This window comes from Pecten maximus, chromosome 13 (genome assembly GCF_902652985.1).
Source record: "Pecten maximus chromosome 13, xPecMax1.1, whole genome shotgun sequence".
Taxonomy (NCBI): domain Eukaryota; kingdom Metazoa; phylum Mollusca; class Bivalvia; order Pectinida; family Pectinidae; genus Pecten; species Pecten maximus.
In genome coordinates, this window is record NC_047027.1 from 13037524 (window position 1) to 13056682 (window position 19159).

The 19159-nt window shown below is 36.9% G+C and overlaps 1 protein-coding gene across 1 annotated transcript; it reads left to right on the top strand.

The window, feature by feature from the left end:
- Positions 1-209: 209 nt before the first annotated feature.
- Positions 210-4244, top strand: LOC117340451 (uncharacterized protein K02A2.6-like). The gene has a single exon (XM_033902211.1). The coding sequence runs from the start codon at positions 210-212 to the stop codon at positions 4242-4244; it is 4035 nt and encodes a 1344-aa protein (XP_033758102.1).
- Positions 4245-19159: the final 14915 nt, after the last annotated feature.

A 19159-nucleotide genomic window follows, 5' to 3' on the forward strand; every position in this document is an offset into this window, starting at 1 on the left:
GTACAATCTATGTAGAGTTATCCGCCCGGAAGTACTCTGGGATAGTTTATAACAAGATGGCTGAATAAACCTGTTGAGTTAAATCTGCTGGGTCAAGTTGTGCGTACAGATCCTACAACTGGCGACGAGGTGAACAAAAACCGAGAGAAAAACAAAGGTAGAACTGTCTTTAATGAGTTTATGGCATTGTGAAGTGATAATTCGTGACAATGTCTAAAGCAATACTGTTAAATGGTCTAAACCCTTTCGAACCACGTGGTGACCCGAACACGCTAAGACAAACTTGGGATAGATGGTTACGAAGTTTTGAACTATTTGCTGTGGGGAAGGGAGTAAAAGACAAAGACCAAAAGAAAGCATTATTACTGCATTGTGCAGGCAATGAAGTGCAAGACATATTCTTTACTCTTCCGCCTGGTACTGGAGATGATGTTTATGTTCAGACAGTTAATGCATTAGATACATACTTCAAAGGAAAGGTAAACGTCCCATACGAGAGATATTGTTTTCGCAAACTAAATCAAGAAGATGAAAGTATAGAACAATTTATCGTCAGACTGAAACAACAAGCACAACTGTGTAATTTTGACAAATTAGACGATGAAATCCGTGACCAAATTATTGAGAAATGTAAATCTCACAAACTCCGAACCAGATTATTGGAGCAAGGTCAAGATCTCACATTAGATCAATTACGAACAATCGCGTTAACGTTAGAAACGTCACAGAGTCAGGCCAGGAAAATGGAAAATCCGCAAACCTCCACTATCAGTACATCTGTTCATAGTATACAGCAGGCTAAACAGGGAGGGAGTCAACAACACAAAGGATCATGTTACAGATGTGGTTTAATGGGACATTATGGAAGAGATCCCCAGTGTCCAGCAAAGGGTAAGAAGTGTAAGAAATGTGGTCAAATTGGGCATTTCTACAAGTGTTGTAAAACCAAAGGGAAGGGAGACAGCCCTATGAACTCTCACACAAATAACCCCTATAAGAAAACACACCCTAAATGGAAAAAAGGAAAAGTACACGCAGTCGAAATGAAGAGTGACAGCGACGCAGACAGTGATGAATATGCTTTTAAGGTGACCCATACGTCAAGGCCCTCCGGATGTTTTACGTTGGAGGTGGATAAACAAAAAGTAGAGTTTGTGATTGACAGTGGGGCAACGGTAAATATTGTGGACAAACAGATGTGGGAAAACCTTAAGGTGAATCATATTGAGTGTAGGTCACAGAAGACTGACAAGAAATTATTCGCATATGGTGCTAAAGATCCGCTGAAGTTAATTGGAAAGTTTACTACCAAAGTTCGTGTTCCGGATACAAACAGTCAAACAGAAACAGACATTTATGTGATGGACGGGCATGGACCAGCACTATTGGGAAAATCCACCGCTACTAAACTTGGGATTTTGAGAGTTGGGGTCAATGCTGTCATGGATTGTTTGACCAGTACAGATGAGGAGATATTTGATGGTGTAGGGAAACTTAAGGAATATAAGTTGAAATTACACATTGATGAGACTGTGAATCCAGTAGCTCAACGCATGTATCGAGTACCTTACAGCCTTCGTCAAAGGGTTAGTGACAAGATTGAGGAACTAGAGGCTAAAGATATCATCGAGAAAGTCAACACTCCATCGTCGTGGGTGAGCCCTGTAATTGTCGTGCCTAAACCAGATGGTGACATTCGTCTCTGTGTTGATATGAGACAAGCGAACAAGGCAATTGTCCGAGAACGACACCCCATTCCAACTGTGGATGAGATCATGTACAACATGAATGGCAGTCAAGTATTCAGTAAGTTGGACATGAGACATGGGTACCACCAGATAGAATTGGACGAGGACTCACGTGATATCACAACTTTTGTCACACACACAGGATTATACAGGTACAAACGTTTAATGTTTGGAATTAGCTCAGCTCCTGAAAAGTATCAACAGGTAATTTCACAAGTTTTCCAAGACTGTGAAGGTGTTCAGAACATATCAGATGATATAGTCGTACATGGGAGGACAAAGGAAGAGCACGATATAAGGTTGAGGACAGTTTTAGATAGAATCCGAGAGAGAGGTCTTACACTCAACAAAGGAAAGTGTCAGTTTGGACTGAACAAGATAACATTTATGGGACACATGCTATCGAGTAATGGTATTGGACCAACATCAGAGCGTGTTAAAGCTGTTGTTGAGGCGACAGAGCCTACATCCGCGTCGGAAATAAGGAGTTTCCTCGGATTGGTGAATTTTAGTGCTAGGTATATCCCTCACTTAGCAACTGTATCGGAACCTTTGAGGAAGTTAACAAAGAAGAATGTTGTGTTCACATGGGGAAAAGAACAACAGGACAGTTTTGAAAAGTTTAAGGGAAGTCTAGTCAAGGCAGAGACACTAGGACATTTCAAACTTGACGTGAAAACACAAGTGGTGACAGATGCTAGCAACGTTGGACTTGGTGCAGTACTCATTCAGTACGAAGGAAATGATCCAAAAGTAATTTGTTACGCCAGCAAAGCACTGTCAGATGTGGAACGGAAGTACTCGACTACAGAGAAGGAAGCACTTGCTGTAGTATGGGCTTTGGAGAAATTTAGGTTATATCTCTACGGAATCCAGTTTGAGTTGATCACAGATCATAAACCACTTGAGGTATTATATGGACCCAGGTCGAAGCCAAATGCAAGGATTGAGAGATGGATAATGCGTTTAATGCCTTACACATTTACTGTAAAGTATCAACCTGGAAAGAGCAACATCGCTGACGCCTTATCACGACTTGTTACTAAGGACAGAGATGCTGAACCCGTACGAAACAAGCTAGAGTCTGAAACTATAAACTATGTTCGGTTTGTAGCAAGGGAAGCAACTCCTACTGCATTGTCTACTAGAGAGGTAGAAGAGGCCTCCAAAACAGATGATGAACTGTGTGCTGTTAGGAAGTGCTTGAGTGCAGGTCGATGGGACAAGTCATGTACACAATACTACCCAATCAGAGGTGAGGTATGTCAACTAGGCTATTTAGTGCTACGAGGTACGAGGCTAGTAATACCACAAGTGTTACAGCTGAAGTGTATCAAATTGGCTCATCAAGGACATTTAGGTATTGTTGGGACCAAGCAACAACTGAGAACAAAAGTATGGTGGCCGCACATGGACAAGGATGTCGAGAAATACGTGAAATCGTGCCATGGGTGTCAGATTGTTGACGGCAGTACACGTCCAGAAGAAATCACACCAACACGATTGCCAACAGGACCGTGGCAGGATGTGGCAATAGATTTCATGGGACCACTACCATCAGGACATTACATACTAGTTGTAGTTGATTACTACAGTCGTTATTTTGAAATTGATGTCACGAAGGACACTTCAACTGAGAAAGTTGTTGATATTCTGGAGAACATGTTTAGTCGACATGGCCTACCATGTTCGATCACTTCAGACAATGGTCCGCAGTTCAAGTCCGAGATGTTCAAACAGTACGTGTGCAATAACGGCATAGAACACAGGCGCGTCACACCATTACATCCCGCGGCTAACGGTGAGGTAGAGAGACAGAAAAGGTCGCTACTCAAAAGGATAAAGATCGCGCATGCAGAGTCCAAGAACTGGAGACATGAACTCCGTACTTATCTATTAGCGTACCGTAGTACCCCACACAAGGTAACTGGAGTTTCGCCAGCTGAACTGATGTTTGGACGAAAGCTCAGAACGAAACTGCCTCAGATCGAGGAAATGGGAAGAAATACGGTTGATGAAAGTGTACGCGATAGGGACACAGAAATGAAGTATAAGAACAAGCTGTATGTAGACAGAAAGCGTGGTGCAAGGGAATCAGATCTCGCGATTGGAGATGAAGTTTTGTTAAAACAAAACACACGACAAAACAAGCTTTCAACGCCATTCCACAATACACCGTTTAAACTGGTTGAAAAACGGGGAAATAGCTGTGTAGTTGAATCACAGGGAACTGGAGCGAGATATAAAAGAAACAGTACTTTTGTGAAACGTTACAACCCACCTATGGAATCACCAGAGACCCCTGGTATGGATACACCAGACACACCAGTGGAGACTAAGGAGGTAATGGATGCGTGTAATGATGCAAACCCAGTATTCCCAAGCGTCGAGAATTCTGAACAGCCTGAGGTTGTGGAAATGGACCAGAGATCAATGGAGAGACCAGCAAGATCTCGAGTGATGCCAAAGAAATTTGATGACTTTGTTATGGGCTAAATTCTTTCGGTTGCCCATCACAATTCGCGTTTTGTGTTAAATGTTATCAAGATACTTTAACGTTAATTATTTCTTAACTTTACTCTAAAGTATAGGGTTAAAAGTTCAAGTTTTATTATTATTATTTCTGGAGATGTTTAGTGAAGAGACATTATTCCAACAAACATTTATTACGTGAACAGTGACTATCAAGTGACTCGTGCTAGAGTATACTATAAGAAATCAAGAACACTGATAAGTTAAATACAATTTTATTCAAATAATTACTTGTGACATTTTTCTTGTAAGGATAAATATAACTCTTAGGAAAAGGGGAGATGTAGTATCGTGATAATAGATTATATTCTAGTCAAGGGAGATAACTCCAACAGTCTTATATAACACTTAGTACGGTCAGCGTACAATCTATGTAGAGTTATCCGCCCGGAAGTACTCTGGGATAGTTTATAACAAGATGGCTGAATAAACCTGTTGAGTTAAATCTGCTGGGTCAAGTTGTGCGTACAGATCCTACAAGAACGAACGAACATTAATGTTCATCCGCAGTGGAGTCATATCCTCCATTTATATAACAGAGGATCCCCTTTACCCAATTATAATTGGTTTGGTTTGGTTTGGTTTATTTTGTTTAACGTCCTATTAACAGCTAAGGTCATTTAAGGACGGCCTCCCGTGCGTGCGACATGCATGCGTGTGGTGAGTGCGTATGTGTGTTTTGGGAGGCAGCGGTATGTTCGTGTTAAGTCTCCTTGTGATAGACCGGAACTTTTGCCGATTTATAGTGCTACCTCACTGAAGCATACTGCCGAAGACACCCAGCAGCACACCCCATCTGGTCACATCATACTGACAACGGGCGAACCAGTCGTCCCACTCCTATTTGCTGAGCGCTACGCAGGAGCAGCAACTACCACTTTTAAAGACTCTGGTATGTCTCGGCTAGGGGACAGAACCCAAAGCCTTCCTCAGAGCGGCGAATGCTCAACTAAAGACCAAAAGTGAGACATTGTCTAGGGTGACATTAGGAAGAAGTTGTTCAGGAAGAAGAGAAAAGATAATATCCCAAATTTAGTCGCCTCTTACGATCATGCAATGGGGGCAGCAAGTATAATTCTTACGCCCTACCTGCAAGACAGACCCAATTATGATCCAGACAAATTTGACCTAAACCCCTATAGTGGATCAGGACTAAGTAGCGATTTATATGATTTACCTATAAATCGGCAAAAGTTCCGGCCTATCACAAGGAGACTTAACACGAACATACCGCAGCCTCCCAAAACACACATACGCACTCGCCACACGCATACATGTCGCACGCACGGGAGGCCGTCCTTAAACACGGTGTTAAATGACCTTAGCTTAGAGTCGTCGGCAAGCGTTATTTCGCCAGAACCAACTCCGTTCTTTTAATAGACGTATTAGACGATACAGAGTGTATGTAGAGCATATAATTTATCAACTTAAAATCTTTGCAGTCATTTCTACATTATATAGACACAGAAGAGAAGATATGAGTGAGATCGCTGTTCTCTGTGCATGCCTTGCACAGAGAAAGGCTGAATTGTTCTTCCTAGAATAAATATCGTTTTAAAACATAGTTTCTTTTCTGAATTTACAACTTGCATGGCCGTAATGCATGGTTCGTTTTCACATAAATGTTCATCCATACTTTGTGGATATATCGAGGACACATAACAGAGGTACCGCGTGCTATCCACGACCCGTCCCACGTGTCACACGGGCTCAAGTTTGTTGGCAAATGGTTACGACACAAGCGGGTCTATAAGTATAGTTCCAACTCTAGTGAATGGCTTTATTTATTGACCAAACTATAATTGTAACTAATACTTTACATAGACTATGTTACAATTGCTTTATTCAACAGGGAATTAAATTATTAATATTTAGCAAATCAAGTACATGTGTCATCTTACTGAACCGCATTACGTACGAGCGTCGTACAATTTTGCTACTAAGCCTATACACGTGGTGTAAAAGTTGACCGAGGTACGCCGATTGTTAAGTAATATATTGATAAGTCCGACGTGCGTTCGAGGTCAACCAGTAGGAATTGGGGGATTGTATACACAAAACAGATTCTTAGAGCACGTACTTCATTTGGGATTCGCTTAATTTAGATACAAACGTAGAAATAACTGTTGCCATAGGTGAATAATGACCGCTCCCCTCCACATACATATGCGTATTCGTATTCTCATGCGTATACGTCTTATTGTAAATACCCCTAATAGGACGTTAAACAAAATAAACCCCATACTCCATTTATAAAACATTAGGTCTACCTCGCCCAATAAGAGTCCAAAACAAATTTGATAAAAATCAATTCAATGATTCAGGACTGTAGGCGATTGAAACAGTTGACGTGTATTTTCTCTATTGGGCACCGTACTTCGTTTAATTGTTCGATGATCTTTTTCGTAATCTTATTCTTTTCTAAAATGTATCTCAAATGTGTTGAACATAGTATATTACGTTGTATTATTATTTTGCTTCATAAAAACTTCTTAAAAGACTAACTTTGACGAAAATGGTATTTGTTGATCATTTCACCGCCTTGGTTATAAAATAATCATTGTAACTATATATATAAACATGATAACATTACAGGATAACTATACATTGGCTTACCTTGTCTTTGTTGATAATCTGTCAAACAATGTTCCGTGATGGGAAGGCGAGGCTTTACATAGAGCCCTGGTGATGTCTGCTCAGTGACGGAGATGTAACTGGATCTTGGAAACGCATATGGTCTAGGCATGCGAGTGTCAATTTACTACCAATGCTCAGCAGCGTTCCATCATTCAACTGTCTTGAATTAGTTTCTGTGATCGATATCATTTACAAAGCTTTGCAGGCAAATATGATTAATATGGACATCCAATGTTATTTCAAGACAGTTTATACTTACATTAACTCTTCTGTTTCTTTGTTCTATAATTAAACAAAATTAAAATCAAATTCATCATTTTTTCACCGTCGACAGCTCTTACATGTTTTCATTTGTTTTAACGGTTGTATTAGCCTGTTGTCTTGTTACGTGCTTTTGGTTAACAAAATAGTGTAAGGGACAAATACAAATAAAACAAACGTCCGATTTCTTCATCACTCTTTTTGTACAATGTAACTGCATTTTACTTTTTTTCAATTTCTCACAGATGTTTTGAAAACCTTGGTTTGAAGTACATTTATCCATGCGCATGAATACATTTAAACTGTCTAGCCGTCATTTCCATACAACCGGTCAATTTAAAAAAAACTGTATCAGGGATGTTGAGGTAATTATTTCTGACGGGAACGAACGTGTAGGTTATGTAATGATTGGGACCTTTCCTGAACGCAGACCGTGTTCCAATTTTCCGTTTGCCATACATCAGAAAGAAGTCCATTTTGATCATGTTCTTATATGTAAGAGCAAGAGACATATTGATGTTTAACGATATCTGTGTACAATAGTAGTGGATAATCACATGAAAAGTCGCCACAAAATATTAATAAAGACCTTTGTTTAAGTACGAATACTTTGAAAGCCAAGCCACAACTATCATGAAGTCGTGAAGGGTCTTCCCTGTTGACAATATGGAACGCATTAGTCAGATAAATAAATACTGAAAAAAAGTGTTTATGTTTCTGAACCCCTTATCTCCCAACTACGTCAAACTACGCCAATAGCACGTCAGTCGTATCTCCCTTATTTGTTTATCTATTGAGATACCGAATATACCTAGTAAAACAGGAGAAAAAAAATCCATTTGACAAACTTTTCTGATGCATTTTATGAGTAAAAACAAGCCAACTATTTTTTCGACTATTTTGAAGTGTTGACGTCGTGTTTCAGCCGGCGTAATCGTCCAAGCGCGGATTCGATTTTGTATCTCACATTACTTAAAAAATAGCGAGAAATAATGCCTGTAATTCACAATAGTGGCAGTCAATACTCTCAATGTTATGTTTATTCCACTATTTTATAGGAATCCTCCAAAAAGTGACGGTTTTTGTCAATAAAGTACATGTGATATATGGTTCTATACAGCACGTGCACGCAGCATTAATCGACAAATTTTGATGATATTTTGCATAAAAATAGTAATCATTATACAATGTATATACAATTGAAGCCAAGAAAAAACTGATCAAAATACACAATTCTATCATTCATAACGTACCAAATAAATTATTCAAAGTGTCCACAAATCCGTATTATTTGAACGAAACACCGCAGTAACTTGAAGTCGTCCAAGAGCGAGTCGATAAACACAAGCAAGTATTTTGAATACAAATAAAAGCCAACGACAGCAAAAGCTATTGATGTTAATCGGGTATTTCCTAGATGATCACTTTCGGTTTCTAATTGGTGGGGCAGACATGTGCCTGGTGCCGATTGATTTCGCGAACCTCACATATTACCGATACAAGTCGTCACCAAAACAATATGGAGTGACCACTATCAACGCAACTAACAAAATGTGAAGTGCCACTTATGAAGAGCTGCGGACGTACAGTGTAAATGGACACAAACAGACAAACGATCAATTGTGTTCAGATAGGCCTACATATGTAGGTAGGGTAAGTACATAAAGTGAAGTTCTATGAACACGAGAATACAAAAAGTACCAGCAATATCTTATATGTAAATTTTACAAATATATATATATGTGTATACACGAGTATATGCATGTAATGGTGCTTTAATTTCATTTATTATGTTACAAGACAGGCCTACATTTGTATATTGGGTCCAAATGAAATATGACCAGTTAAAACAATATTCACATTAAAAACAACAATTTAGTTCTTGTTTTATTTATTTTTGTTTTTCTTTTTGCTTTTGTTTGTTTGTTGGGGGTGGGTGGGGGATGTTACACTAAATTTCATCATTACTGTATATCGTATCAGAATTATCAATATTTATCTCTATGAATTTGATTTAGACTTTTTACTTTACATCAGTATATCACATGCGTTTGTATGTAATCATACTGGTACACATAGTAAAAAGGTCTTGATGTGTTTGCCAAATGTCTGTACATGCATGTAACAACTAAAATTGGATACATTTGCTCTTATTGCATTTTACAAAATGAAATAAATGGGAGATGAAAGAGTGAGACCTATTCATAGAATTTCAGTTTTGCATCAGTGGTATATATAATTCAGAAAAAGTGTCACATGGTATGGTTGATAATAGAGGTGATAAAGGATTACTGAAAATACCAAATAGCTGTTCTTGAGTTTAGCTGGTTGTGAATTCTACAATGTTTGAATCATGGTGTGCTGGTATAGGTTGGATTTCTACATATGGAATCATGTTAGGGCTCATATCCCCACCCCTATATATATAAAGTGTGTATAGTGTTACTGTACTTACTACAAATGGATGAGGATCAACATGTGACACCCCCCAGCTTTTGTCCGAATTCAAACATATCTGTTGTGTCAGACTTTTTTTTTAATGTGAAATAGACTGATACATGTACATGTATAAATGTATACAGTTGTAGAGATAAATGTAGATGTACATATTCCAGCAAGACTTCTATACCAGTAAAGGCTGGGAACATTGTTGAAAGAAAATAATTTGAATAGATCAAAGATAGATAGATACTTGTGTTGGCAGATATAATGCTGGTTAGCTAGTAATTATCGTTTTATGCTTCATTATGATTAATCCTCTAAGGATGCACACAAGACAGAAAAAAATAAGTAATTACAAGTTTTCACAGTTATTATTAGTGAGGAGTGGGGCACTGAAGCAGGGTTATAACGTGTATTCCTCTGTTTGAGAGTAACCCGAGTTTCCTCTGACCTCAACACCAAACATAAGACACTTAGATAGAGAGATGTCCTTTATGAGACATATTGATCTAATGTCTGGCAGTAGGGCAAGAAGAAACCCATTGGTGTGCTTATTTGGGTTTTCAGAACGTTGTTATGAGTATTTGAAACGCAGACTTGGTTGGTGGGATGGGCGAGTTTGTTTAACTTTCTAAAAGTTCATTTCAAGGCTTTTTGAAATATTCCACATTAATAGTCTCTGACGTTTTTTTTTTGTTTTGTTTGTATTTTGTTTTAAACAGGACCATGGGAAACAGGATTTTGATGTGAAACAAGCAATAAAAAACATTTGAATAAAGTTTATTTTGTATTTCAGGTATTCCCCATACTTGTAAGGTCTGGAGCTGTCTCAATTTACCAGCAAGCCTGGCTTAAACAATTTAATGTAAACATTGGGTTATGGATGATTCTGCCTAATATATGACATCAAAGGCAAGCTAATGGATTTATCTTAATGATTAATTCACTACAATTAAAATGTTCATTATCTTATAGCTTCTGAGGATTTTTGGTTTTGTTTAAATAGATCATACTTATCTGCTTTGCTATCCATATATGTGAGCTCATTTCCTATACTTCATTATTGCCTTTTCATTTGAAATTTTGAAGTGAGCATTATATATTACCATGTTCTTTAGAATTTTGTAATGCCTTGCAAATGAAATATTTTACTAGTGTATATACATGTATCTTGATGCCTATGCTATTGATTTTCTCCCATTTCAAATTTCAGGTACATCAGCTTTAGGACTTATATATAATATAATATAATATTTGAATGGATATTTGTGGTGTGACCAATACTAGAATATAACTGCCATCCCCTGCCACCAGAGACAGCAGATTTAGGCATCTTTTCCCTATAGCTACTCTCCCCCACTATTCTATGTCATTGATTTAAATTACATAACTTAATATTTTTGTTGGTATTGCTTTTTAACTGCTACCAAGTTGAACAATGCAATTTTGATCATAAGTAAATTATTATTTTTTAAAACAAGGTACATCAATATATCATTTATAGCAAATATGGCTTGCCTGGCCAATCATACTAAATATATTTCAGAATTCTTTATAATCAACAATAAACATGTAACCAACCAAGTTCAAGCGTTTAAATCCATCAACTTGTTCGTCTGCCAAACTGGATTATTCAAAATGAAAATATCATCAATAGCATATGCTTCTTTGGGGAACTGTCTTCACTTCTATTCACGTTTATATGTTTACATGTCTATTGTATATGAATAAAGTCTCGGACTTCTCAAACAGGAAGACATACACACATAGAATGATGAGCAAAGATAGTTATAACCATTTGACATGTATGCCTTCAATAATCTTAATATTTATCAGTAAAATCTGTTTTTAGTATACTAGTAATACCAGATACTAGTTATTATGACGTTTTTGTTAATCATCCTATCTCTGTGAACAAATGTCTAATTATGATAAGTATTGAGAAACTAGAACAAATACAACAAGTGAAGTAGATATGAAACATCAGTATGGTCACCTGCTAAATTGGTAGCCATGGCAACTAAAAATGGATACACAATGTACATACATGTTGAAGAGAAAAATTGCAATTTTACATTTTCTACATAATTAGAAAGTTCGCATTGATAAAATCAGCTTCAATATCATGATTTGGAAACACGTGTTAGCTGTTGACTAAAACCATAAACTAGGAAAGGAATAAATATAACTAAATATAACTTTTGAGAGATTAATTATTAATGTTAAAACCACGAAAACAACAACATAATTATAAAATATGATTTATGATTAAAATTTATAATACTAATACAGCAATCTAAGCTGCAAACAGTTTTACATTTTATCTTTTTTAATTCAGATGGGAGCACATGCGCATGTTTTTCTAAGCAAAAGTATTTTCACTTCTGGTTACCATGGTAAGGTTTTAAATCCAAAAAATGAAAGTTTTGCCATAAAATCTGGATAGGTCCTCTTTACAAGTTTCAATACATATATAGACTGCTGACTAAACCATTATACCTGTAATACAAAACCAAATTTCTTACAATGAAGTCTAGGCAGATAAAACGGAAATAAAAACTCAACAAAAATCACTGCTTTTAATTTCAGTCAGTAACCATGACAACAACTGCAAATAGATAGAAAATACTACTTTTATTTGTGTAAATCCTCCTTCCTCAAGAATCTGATATATCATTAATTTCATAAATTAGCACTTAATTCACTGTCATTGGCTTAAAATGTAAAAACATATGAATTAAGTAGCTTTTTTTTCATAAAATCATAAACTTTGGTTACCATGGTAACGTCAATAATGCAAAAACACCAATTTTGTTACTGAATCTGAAAAAGGTTATATTCTCAAGTTTCTTAGTATATATGGGTTGTTTACCAAAAATGTTGACGTAAAAGTGAAAAATTATGATGAACCAAAATGTTGGATTTTTTTCAGTTCCATTAAAAAATCCTGGGAGTTAAGGGGTTAAAGAACACCGTGGACAGATATGGTCTCCATCATGACATTGTTAGAACATATGATATTTCCTTTATCGGTGAATTTCAATTGTTTCCTAATTACAGATGATGGTATGATGACGTTCCTACGAGCAGATAATCGGCTTTATAGTGTATTCATACTGAAATACCACACTAGGGCATGGTTTTATGTCACCTTATCCGTTATAATGTCAACAAGCCTCTACAGTGATCTTATTAAAAGTAGACGTCAGACACGATACACTTTGATGTACATGTAGCTACTAGCAATAGGCTATCATACCGACAATACATTTCTACGAATTATAGAACAACGCAAACAATTATCATAATATCATAATGTCTGCCTTCATTTTTTCGTACTTGTTACTATATTTACAAAAATGTGTGCGTGTACTAAAACGATAACGAAACTATAATAATATAATGAAAAAACCTGTATAAGAATATAATTATTGTATCCACCACTCGTTATTCTCTCATATACAACTGGAATATAGAAAAACAAACCGACTGACTTACGTATACTGCCACGTTGATTCTTTATATACTACTACAATCAGAATACTGACACCCCTACAGTACACAATGGAAGATTATAAGACACTTTCATATGTGTATATGTCGGATAGGGATATTCCACCCTAGAGGTCATAAAATGTGGTGAAATCCGTTTTACCACATTTTGTGATCTATAGGGTGGACTATTCATATCCTACATACACACATAATGAAAGTCTTTTTCTCTCATATCGCTACCAAATTTCTGCCAAAGTGTACCTCAACCATCCATTTTCTTCAATTTGTTAATTTGTTAATTTGACGTTTTTACTAAATACACTGATGATATTCTGAAAGATCCTTCCCTATTTTGGCAAACGAAGTTTGCACACAAATTTCATTCCTTTTGTTATTAAGTGATGAACGAATGAGAAAGAAGTTCTATCAACAATACTTTGAAAAATCCAACGGTGAAATGAGTTTTCCAATTTTACATATGATTTGATTTGTACCTTGACATATTTGATCATTTCACGGAACACACTATACTTTTTATTGCCAAGTCACTTTTTTTGCAAAATACTACGTCACTGCATGACCTCACGACTGTCATTGGAATTCCATTATAGTTCAAGGCTACTGAGAGTGATGTCGATCGCGATCGCCATGACGCGGCGATGTTTCGTGGGAGGTAATATCAAATTCACGGTGTTTTGGCAACTTCATGAGTGAACCAGCGAACAGTAACTCGATACGAGTATTCAATATTTTCTGTGACATAGGATTATAAGTGTTTAACGGGTACTCTTGATGGAATGACGAAGATAGGTCCATCGATAACGACGTTCATACTGGAAGGCTAGGGTGACAGTTAGTTTTCCTGGTTACTCTACACAGATATAGACTGTGTTACAATTCAAATAAATATTTTCTTATATGAACATCGAGGGGTGTCATTTTGTACCGACGTTCATTCAAGAGTCAGAAAACGAATGATAAATAATTCCAAATACACAGGTTACTGAGTAGGCTCTAAGCTTAAATAAGGTTTAAACAAATTTCATCGGTTGACATTTTCTTAAAACGTATATAGTACAGTGACGGAGATATATTTTCGCTCTGATAAAATGTCTAATCGTTTAACCGTGTAGCACTATCGGTTTATTGCTAGTATGATATATATTTATCTCGGAATGTGTGTATTTTATAGTAAAGTCCAACTTTTTCAAAACCGACCCCGCCGACGAGGACTGTCAGATGTAAACACAAGCAGACGACGCTGTAAGAGTTGTCCCCCTTGAAAGCAAATTACTCCGCGCGCGTGAAATACTATGTTAGATAGATTTATCTTACATAGCTATCTTACATGCGCAAACTCTATCCAACATGGCGAGATATGAAAGAAAATATATCTTAAGATGCTTCTTCGCTGAAAAAGAGTAATTATGATCATATATTAAACACAGTCACGGGCTGTTTATACCTTCAATAACACAGGTAGATAGTTGCTATAACCAGCCTATAAAGATTCCGCAATTTTTTTTTATTTTTTTTTTTTATTTTTGTTAAAGTGCAACCGAAAAAAAATCCTTTGTATGTACAGAACAATGTAACTTTCGGGCTAATAAACATTTCGTTTCAGAATGTTCCTATCATTCTGTTGGTGTCAAAAATGATGATAGGGACCGCGGAACCAAATGATTTCCCATAGACGATAGTGTTAACGTTTACCACTGTCCTGCTTAAATGGAGTTTTCAACTCTGGTCAACTAACCATAATTTTGAAGAATGACATCTCACACACCTGTAAATTAAATGTTTAAAAGTTCTACCAATTTCAACTTTTTTTATATGGGGGCCACCATCTTGTATTGAAATCAGCTCCAAAAGATCACCTAAATTTACAACAAGTTACACACTTAATGAACTCCCCAAGACAAAAACAGACTGGAACAAAAAAAATGTTTTTTTTTTTTATATATTTTACATCTACATATATTGCCCAGCCCACACAAAGTTTTGGAAATTTATCTCACCTGGATACACTTTCCTATGAAATCTTCTGCCCAAACGGGAAAAGCCCACAATCTATTTTTGATTTGGTTCTGTGGTCCCTTAAGCACCACAACCAAAACCCACACCTCTCACATTCCGTAACAAATACCACATGTTTAAAAAATGTTTAGCAAACTCCACAGCTCTCACATTCTGTAACAAACACCACTACTCTCACACTCTAAAGTAAACACAACAGTTATCAAACTATGTCACTAACAAACACAACTCTCACACTGTACCAAACACCTAAACTTTCACACTCTCAAGCAAACACAACTTTCACATTATGTACTAATCACACAACTCTCACACTATGTACTAATCACACAACTCTCACACATTCTTACAAGAACTCTCACAGACTACTACAAATATCACAGCTCTCACACTACAACTTTCAACTCTTTACTAAACACCTAACTCTCACATTCTTTTACTAAACATCACAACTTCCACACTCTTTACTCAAAACCACAACTCTCACACTCTGTTACAAATGTCACAGCTCTCTTGTGCAACACATACCACAGCCCTCCTATCCTGAAATTTATCTCACCTGGATATCCAATCAGTAGGCAGCGTCACATTCACTTTCCTGTTAAATCTTCTGCCCAAACGGGGGAAACCCACAATCTGTTTTTGATTTGGTTCTGTGGTCCCTTTATCACCTTGGTGCCATTTTATACTTTTTGTGTGAAAAGTCCCGAGAAAGTAGTAATATGCATGAAGTATTGAATATTCACACTATGCTAGTTTGTATCAAACTGAAAGATCGCCCTGTTTAAGGTAATTTCATAGAATTGAGCCAAAGATGCAACCAAATTTAAACATGAATCATGCTTTTAAATCGATCGCAGGTGATTAACTTGTAACGGTTTGCTTTTACTTACAACCCTTGTTCGTTTAACGTGCAATGAGGACAGACGATATCGAGTTTAAAACAAATTTACTTTATTGAATAACAGTACATTACATTACAATATAAATAGAACAACAGAGTAACATCAACTTCAACACTTCATCAAAACTTCTAATATAACACTATTGCGGGAAGTATAACTAAAACGCCTACCAATAACGTGTCAGTCAAAACTTCAACATTCAAACTTCAACTACCTTACCCGCTTACTTACAATACTACAAGTACATTCACACTTTGGCAATCGCAATGGTGCACATGGTTAACCATGAAATCACAATTTCTATATATACAGTAAATATAAAATACTCAGATATTATCACCAACAACTCTCCCAAAACTAACACTAGATAAAGATTCTCCTGCTACATATATCCTATATTACCAACAAAAATGCTGAAAAACACCAATACTTTCCTTATGTAAGTAAGATGTTAAAACATTTGCATTATGTACAAAAATAAACATTTCTAACAAAGGGACAAAACTAACAAAATCATCTCCCGCTACAGATATCCATGGGAATTCCCTTTAATTCTAGTACGTTTATTTGCACCTCAGAATTTGTCTGAAATCTTTCAGCAGAAAGGCATACATAAATGGGTTTGTTACAGTGGAGCAAATGGCTAATGAAGCACATCCAAATTCAACACTTTTCTGCATAGGAAAAATTATCATTACAAGTCCAACTACGGACTGAGGTGTCATTGATATCAGAAAGACAACAAAAACAACAGAGACAATTCTGAAGGCTTCTGTCGATCCTTGTGAATGTGGTTTTGATTTTGTATGCCTAATAACCTTGCCTGGACGCGAAGTGGAGGACGTGTCATTAGATTTGTCTGGTAATGGTCCTCGTATGTTCGTTTGTATTTTGCCTTCAGGTACCGAGTGGAACGCGTCATACGACGCATTCGTCGCCGTTACATCCTCGTCCTGTGTGGCATTTCTTAACTTGATTTTTGGGTTTGTATTCCGGGTGTGATGATTTATTTCAGGAGAATGGTCACTTCCCTCTTTGACAATACATAAACCTGCAGATGAGCAGGACTGACAAGCAGTATTTATGTCAATGTGGACATTGTCTGGCGCCTTCACAACTTTACCTGAAGGTGTTATTCTGTGTGAGATGACTTTCCTACCAAACGGTCCGTTCTTCGTACAGCATTTCGAAAATTCTTAGCAGTTCTGACATATATCACGACCGTACACATCCATATCAGAAAGGAAATTGACCTTACTGGAACAAGTGCATATGAAAGGTTTTCCCGAAATATTGTAACTAAATTGCATTTTTCTACCGTTGGCTCTCTCACTGAAAACAGATAAGGCAATCCAATCATAATAGAGCATATCCCCGTGTTAATCAATGTAAGAGCTTGACGCTTGCGTAGAGAAAAAGCCGCCATCGGTATAGGTCTTGTCAGTAGGTATCGTTCTGTGCATATGATCAAAGTATGGCCGAGCGAGCTAGCGAATCCTAGCTGCATGAGAAAATATGTCAATCCATATATCCAAGTTTGTCGCAAAGATGCCAAATTAAACAATGCGTATAGAAACATTCCCATGCTAAATAAAATATCACTGCTGCTTAAAAGTAGAATCGAGAGAACGTATGGCTTCTTTCGTAGAGTTTTGCTTACACAGGTAATCAGCAAAACCACAAGATGCTCCCCGAACGCGGTTATTGATATTAGGCAGATGGTTGACGACATAAGAGTGGTTGGGTATGACAGGGATTCGGGGTCAGTCTTTGTGTTATTATGGATATCCTCCATTTTCCTAGTAACGCCAACCTGTAGGCAAAGCCATAAAGTATCATAAAAAACCTCTCCCCTAGCAATAGCAATGCAACCCTGAATAAGTTTTGTTTTAATTCGTTAAAAGTGAAATGATATTTACCAACTGAAGTAACAGTGATTGGATTGTTAATTGGCTAACGAAAATATTACGTGAAGGTAATATTAGAATACAAACATAAAGATATACACGTAGTTAGTCTTACCGTTATATCGTAATTTACTGAATTTTGAATCTTCAGAGTTTTACGCGGTCGTAGAAAATCATACTGAAGCGTATATAGGACACGCGAGATAACAACATTGTGACGTCTATTTTCCCTATTGGGCACCGTTTTCGATGATCTTGTTCGTAATCTTATATTTTTTCTCAGTTGTATCCCAAAATTGTTAAATATATTATATTACTTTGTATCATTGTTTTGCTTCCTGAAAAGTGTTGAAAAGATTTAGTTTTAAGAAAATGGTATATGTTGATCATTTAACCGCCCTGGATAAAAATAATCATTGTGACTTGACACAGCATATACATGATAACACAATCACATTACAGGATAACTACACATTGGCTTACCTTGTCTTTGTTGATAAGGTTAAGATCTGTCAAACAATGATCCGTGATGGGAAGACAGGGCTTTACAAAGAGCCTTGGTGATGTCTGCTCGGGGACGGAGATGATACTGGATCTTAGAAACGGATGTGGTAGAAGTCTACGTAGGCGAGTGTCAATTTACTACCAATGCTCAGCAGCATTCCATCAATGAACTGTCTTCAATTATTTTTTATGATCGATATCAATTACAGTAGCCATGATAAAAATTGACAAAAAAATGATGACAGTTCATACTTACATTAACTCTTCTGTTTCTACTATTTTACAAAATAGATAAATAAAAAAATAAAAACCCTATGGGTGTTTTGGGGGGGCTGCGGTATGTTCGTGTTAAGTCTCTTTGTGATAGGCCGGAACTTGTGCCGATTTATAGTGCTACCTCACTGAAGCATACTGCCGAAGACACCCAGCAGCACACCCCACCCGGTCACATTATACTGACAACGGACGAACCAGTCGTCCCACTTGTAATATGCTGAGCGCTAAGCAGGAACAGCAACTACCATTTTTATAAGACTCTGATATTAGGACCGAGACCACAATTAGCTTCGCTATGTTTCATGTAACATTAAAATTCATAATAAATTCCCAAAATCTCATATTTTCAACTTTCCATCTCACCTGCCTAAGACCAACATCTGAGAAGCAAAATATAAAAGTTTCAACCCAGCAA

Bases quoted from the DNA above. Each gene is read 5' to 3' on its own strand.
- LOC117340451 (XM_033902211.1), top strand. From the start codon at position 210: ATGTCTAAAGCAATACTGTTAAATGGTCTAAACCCTTTCGAACCACGT.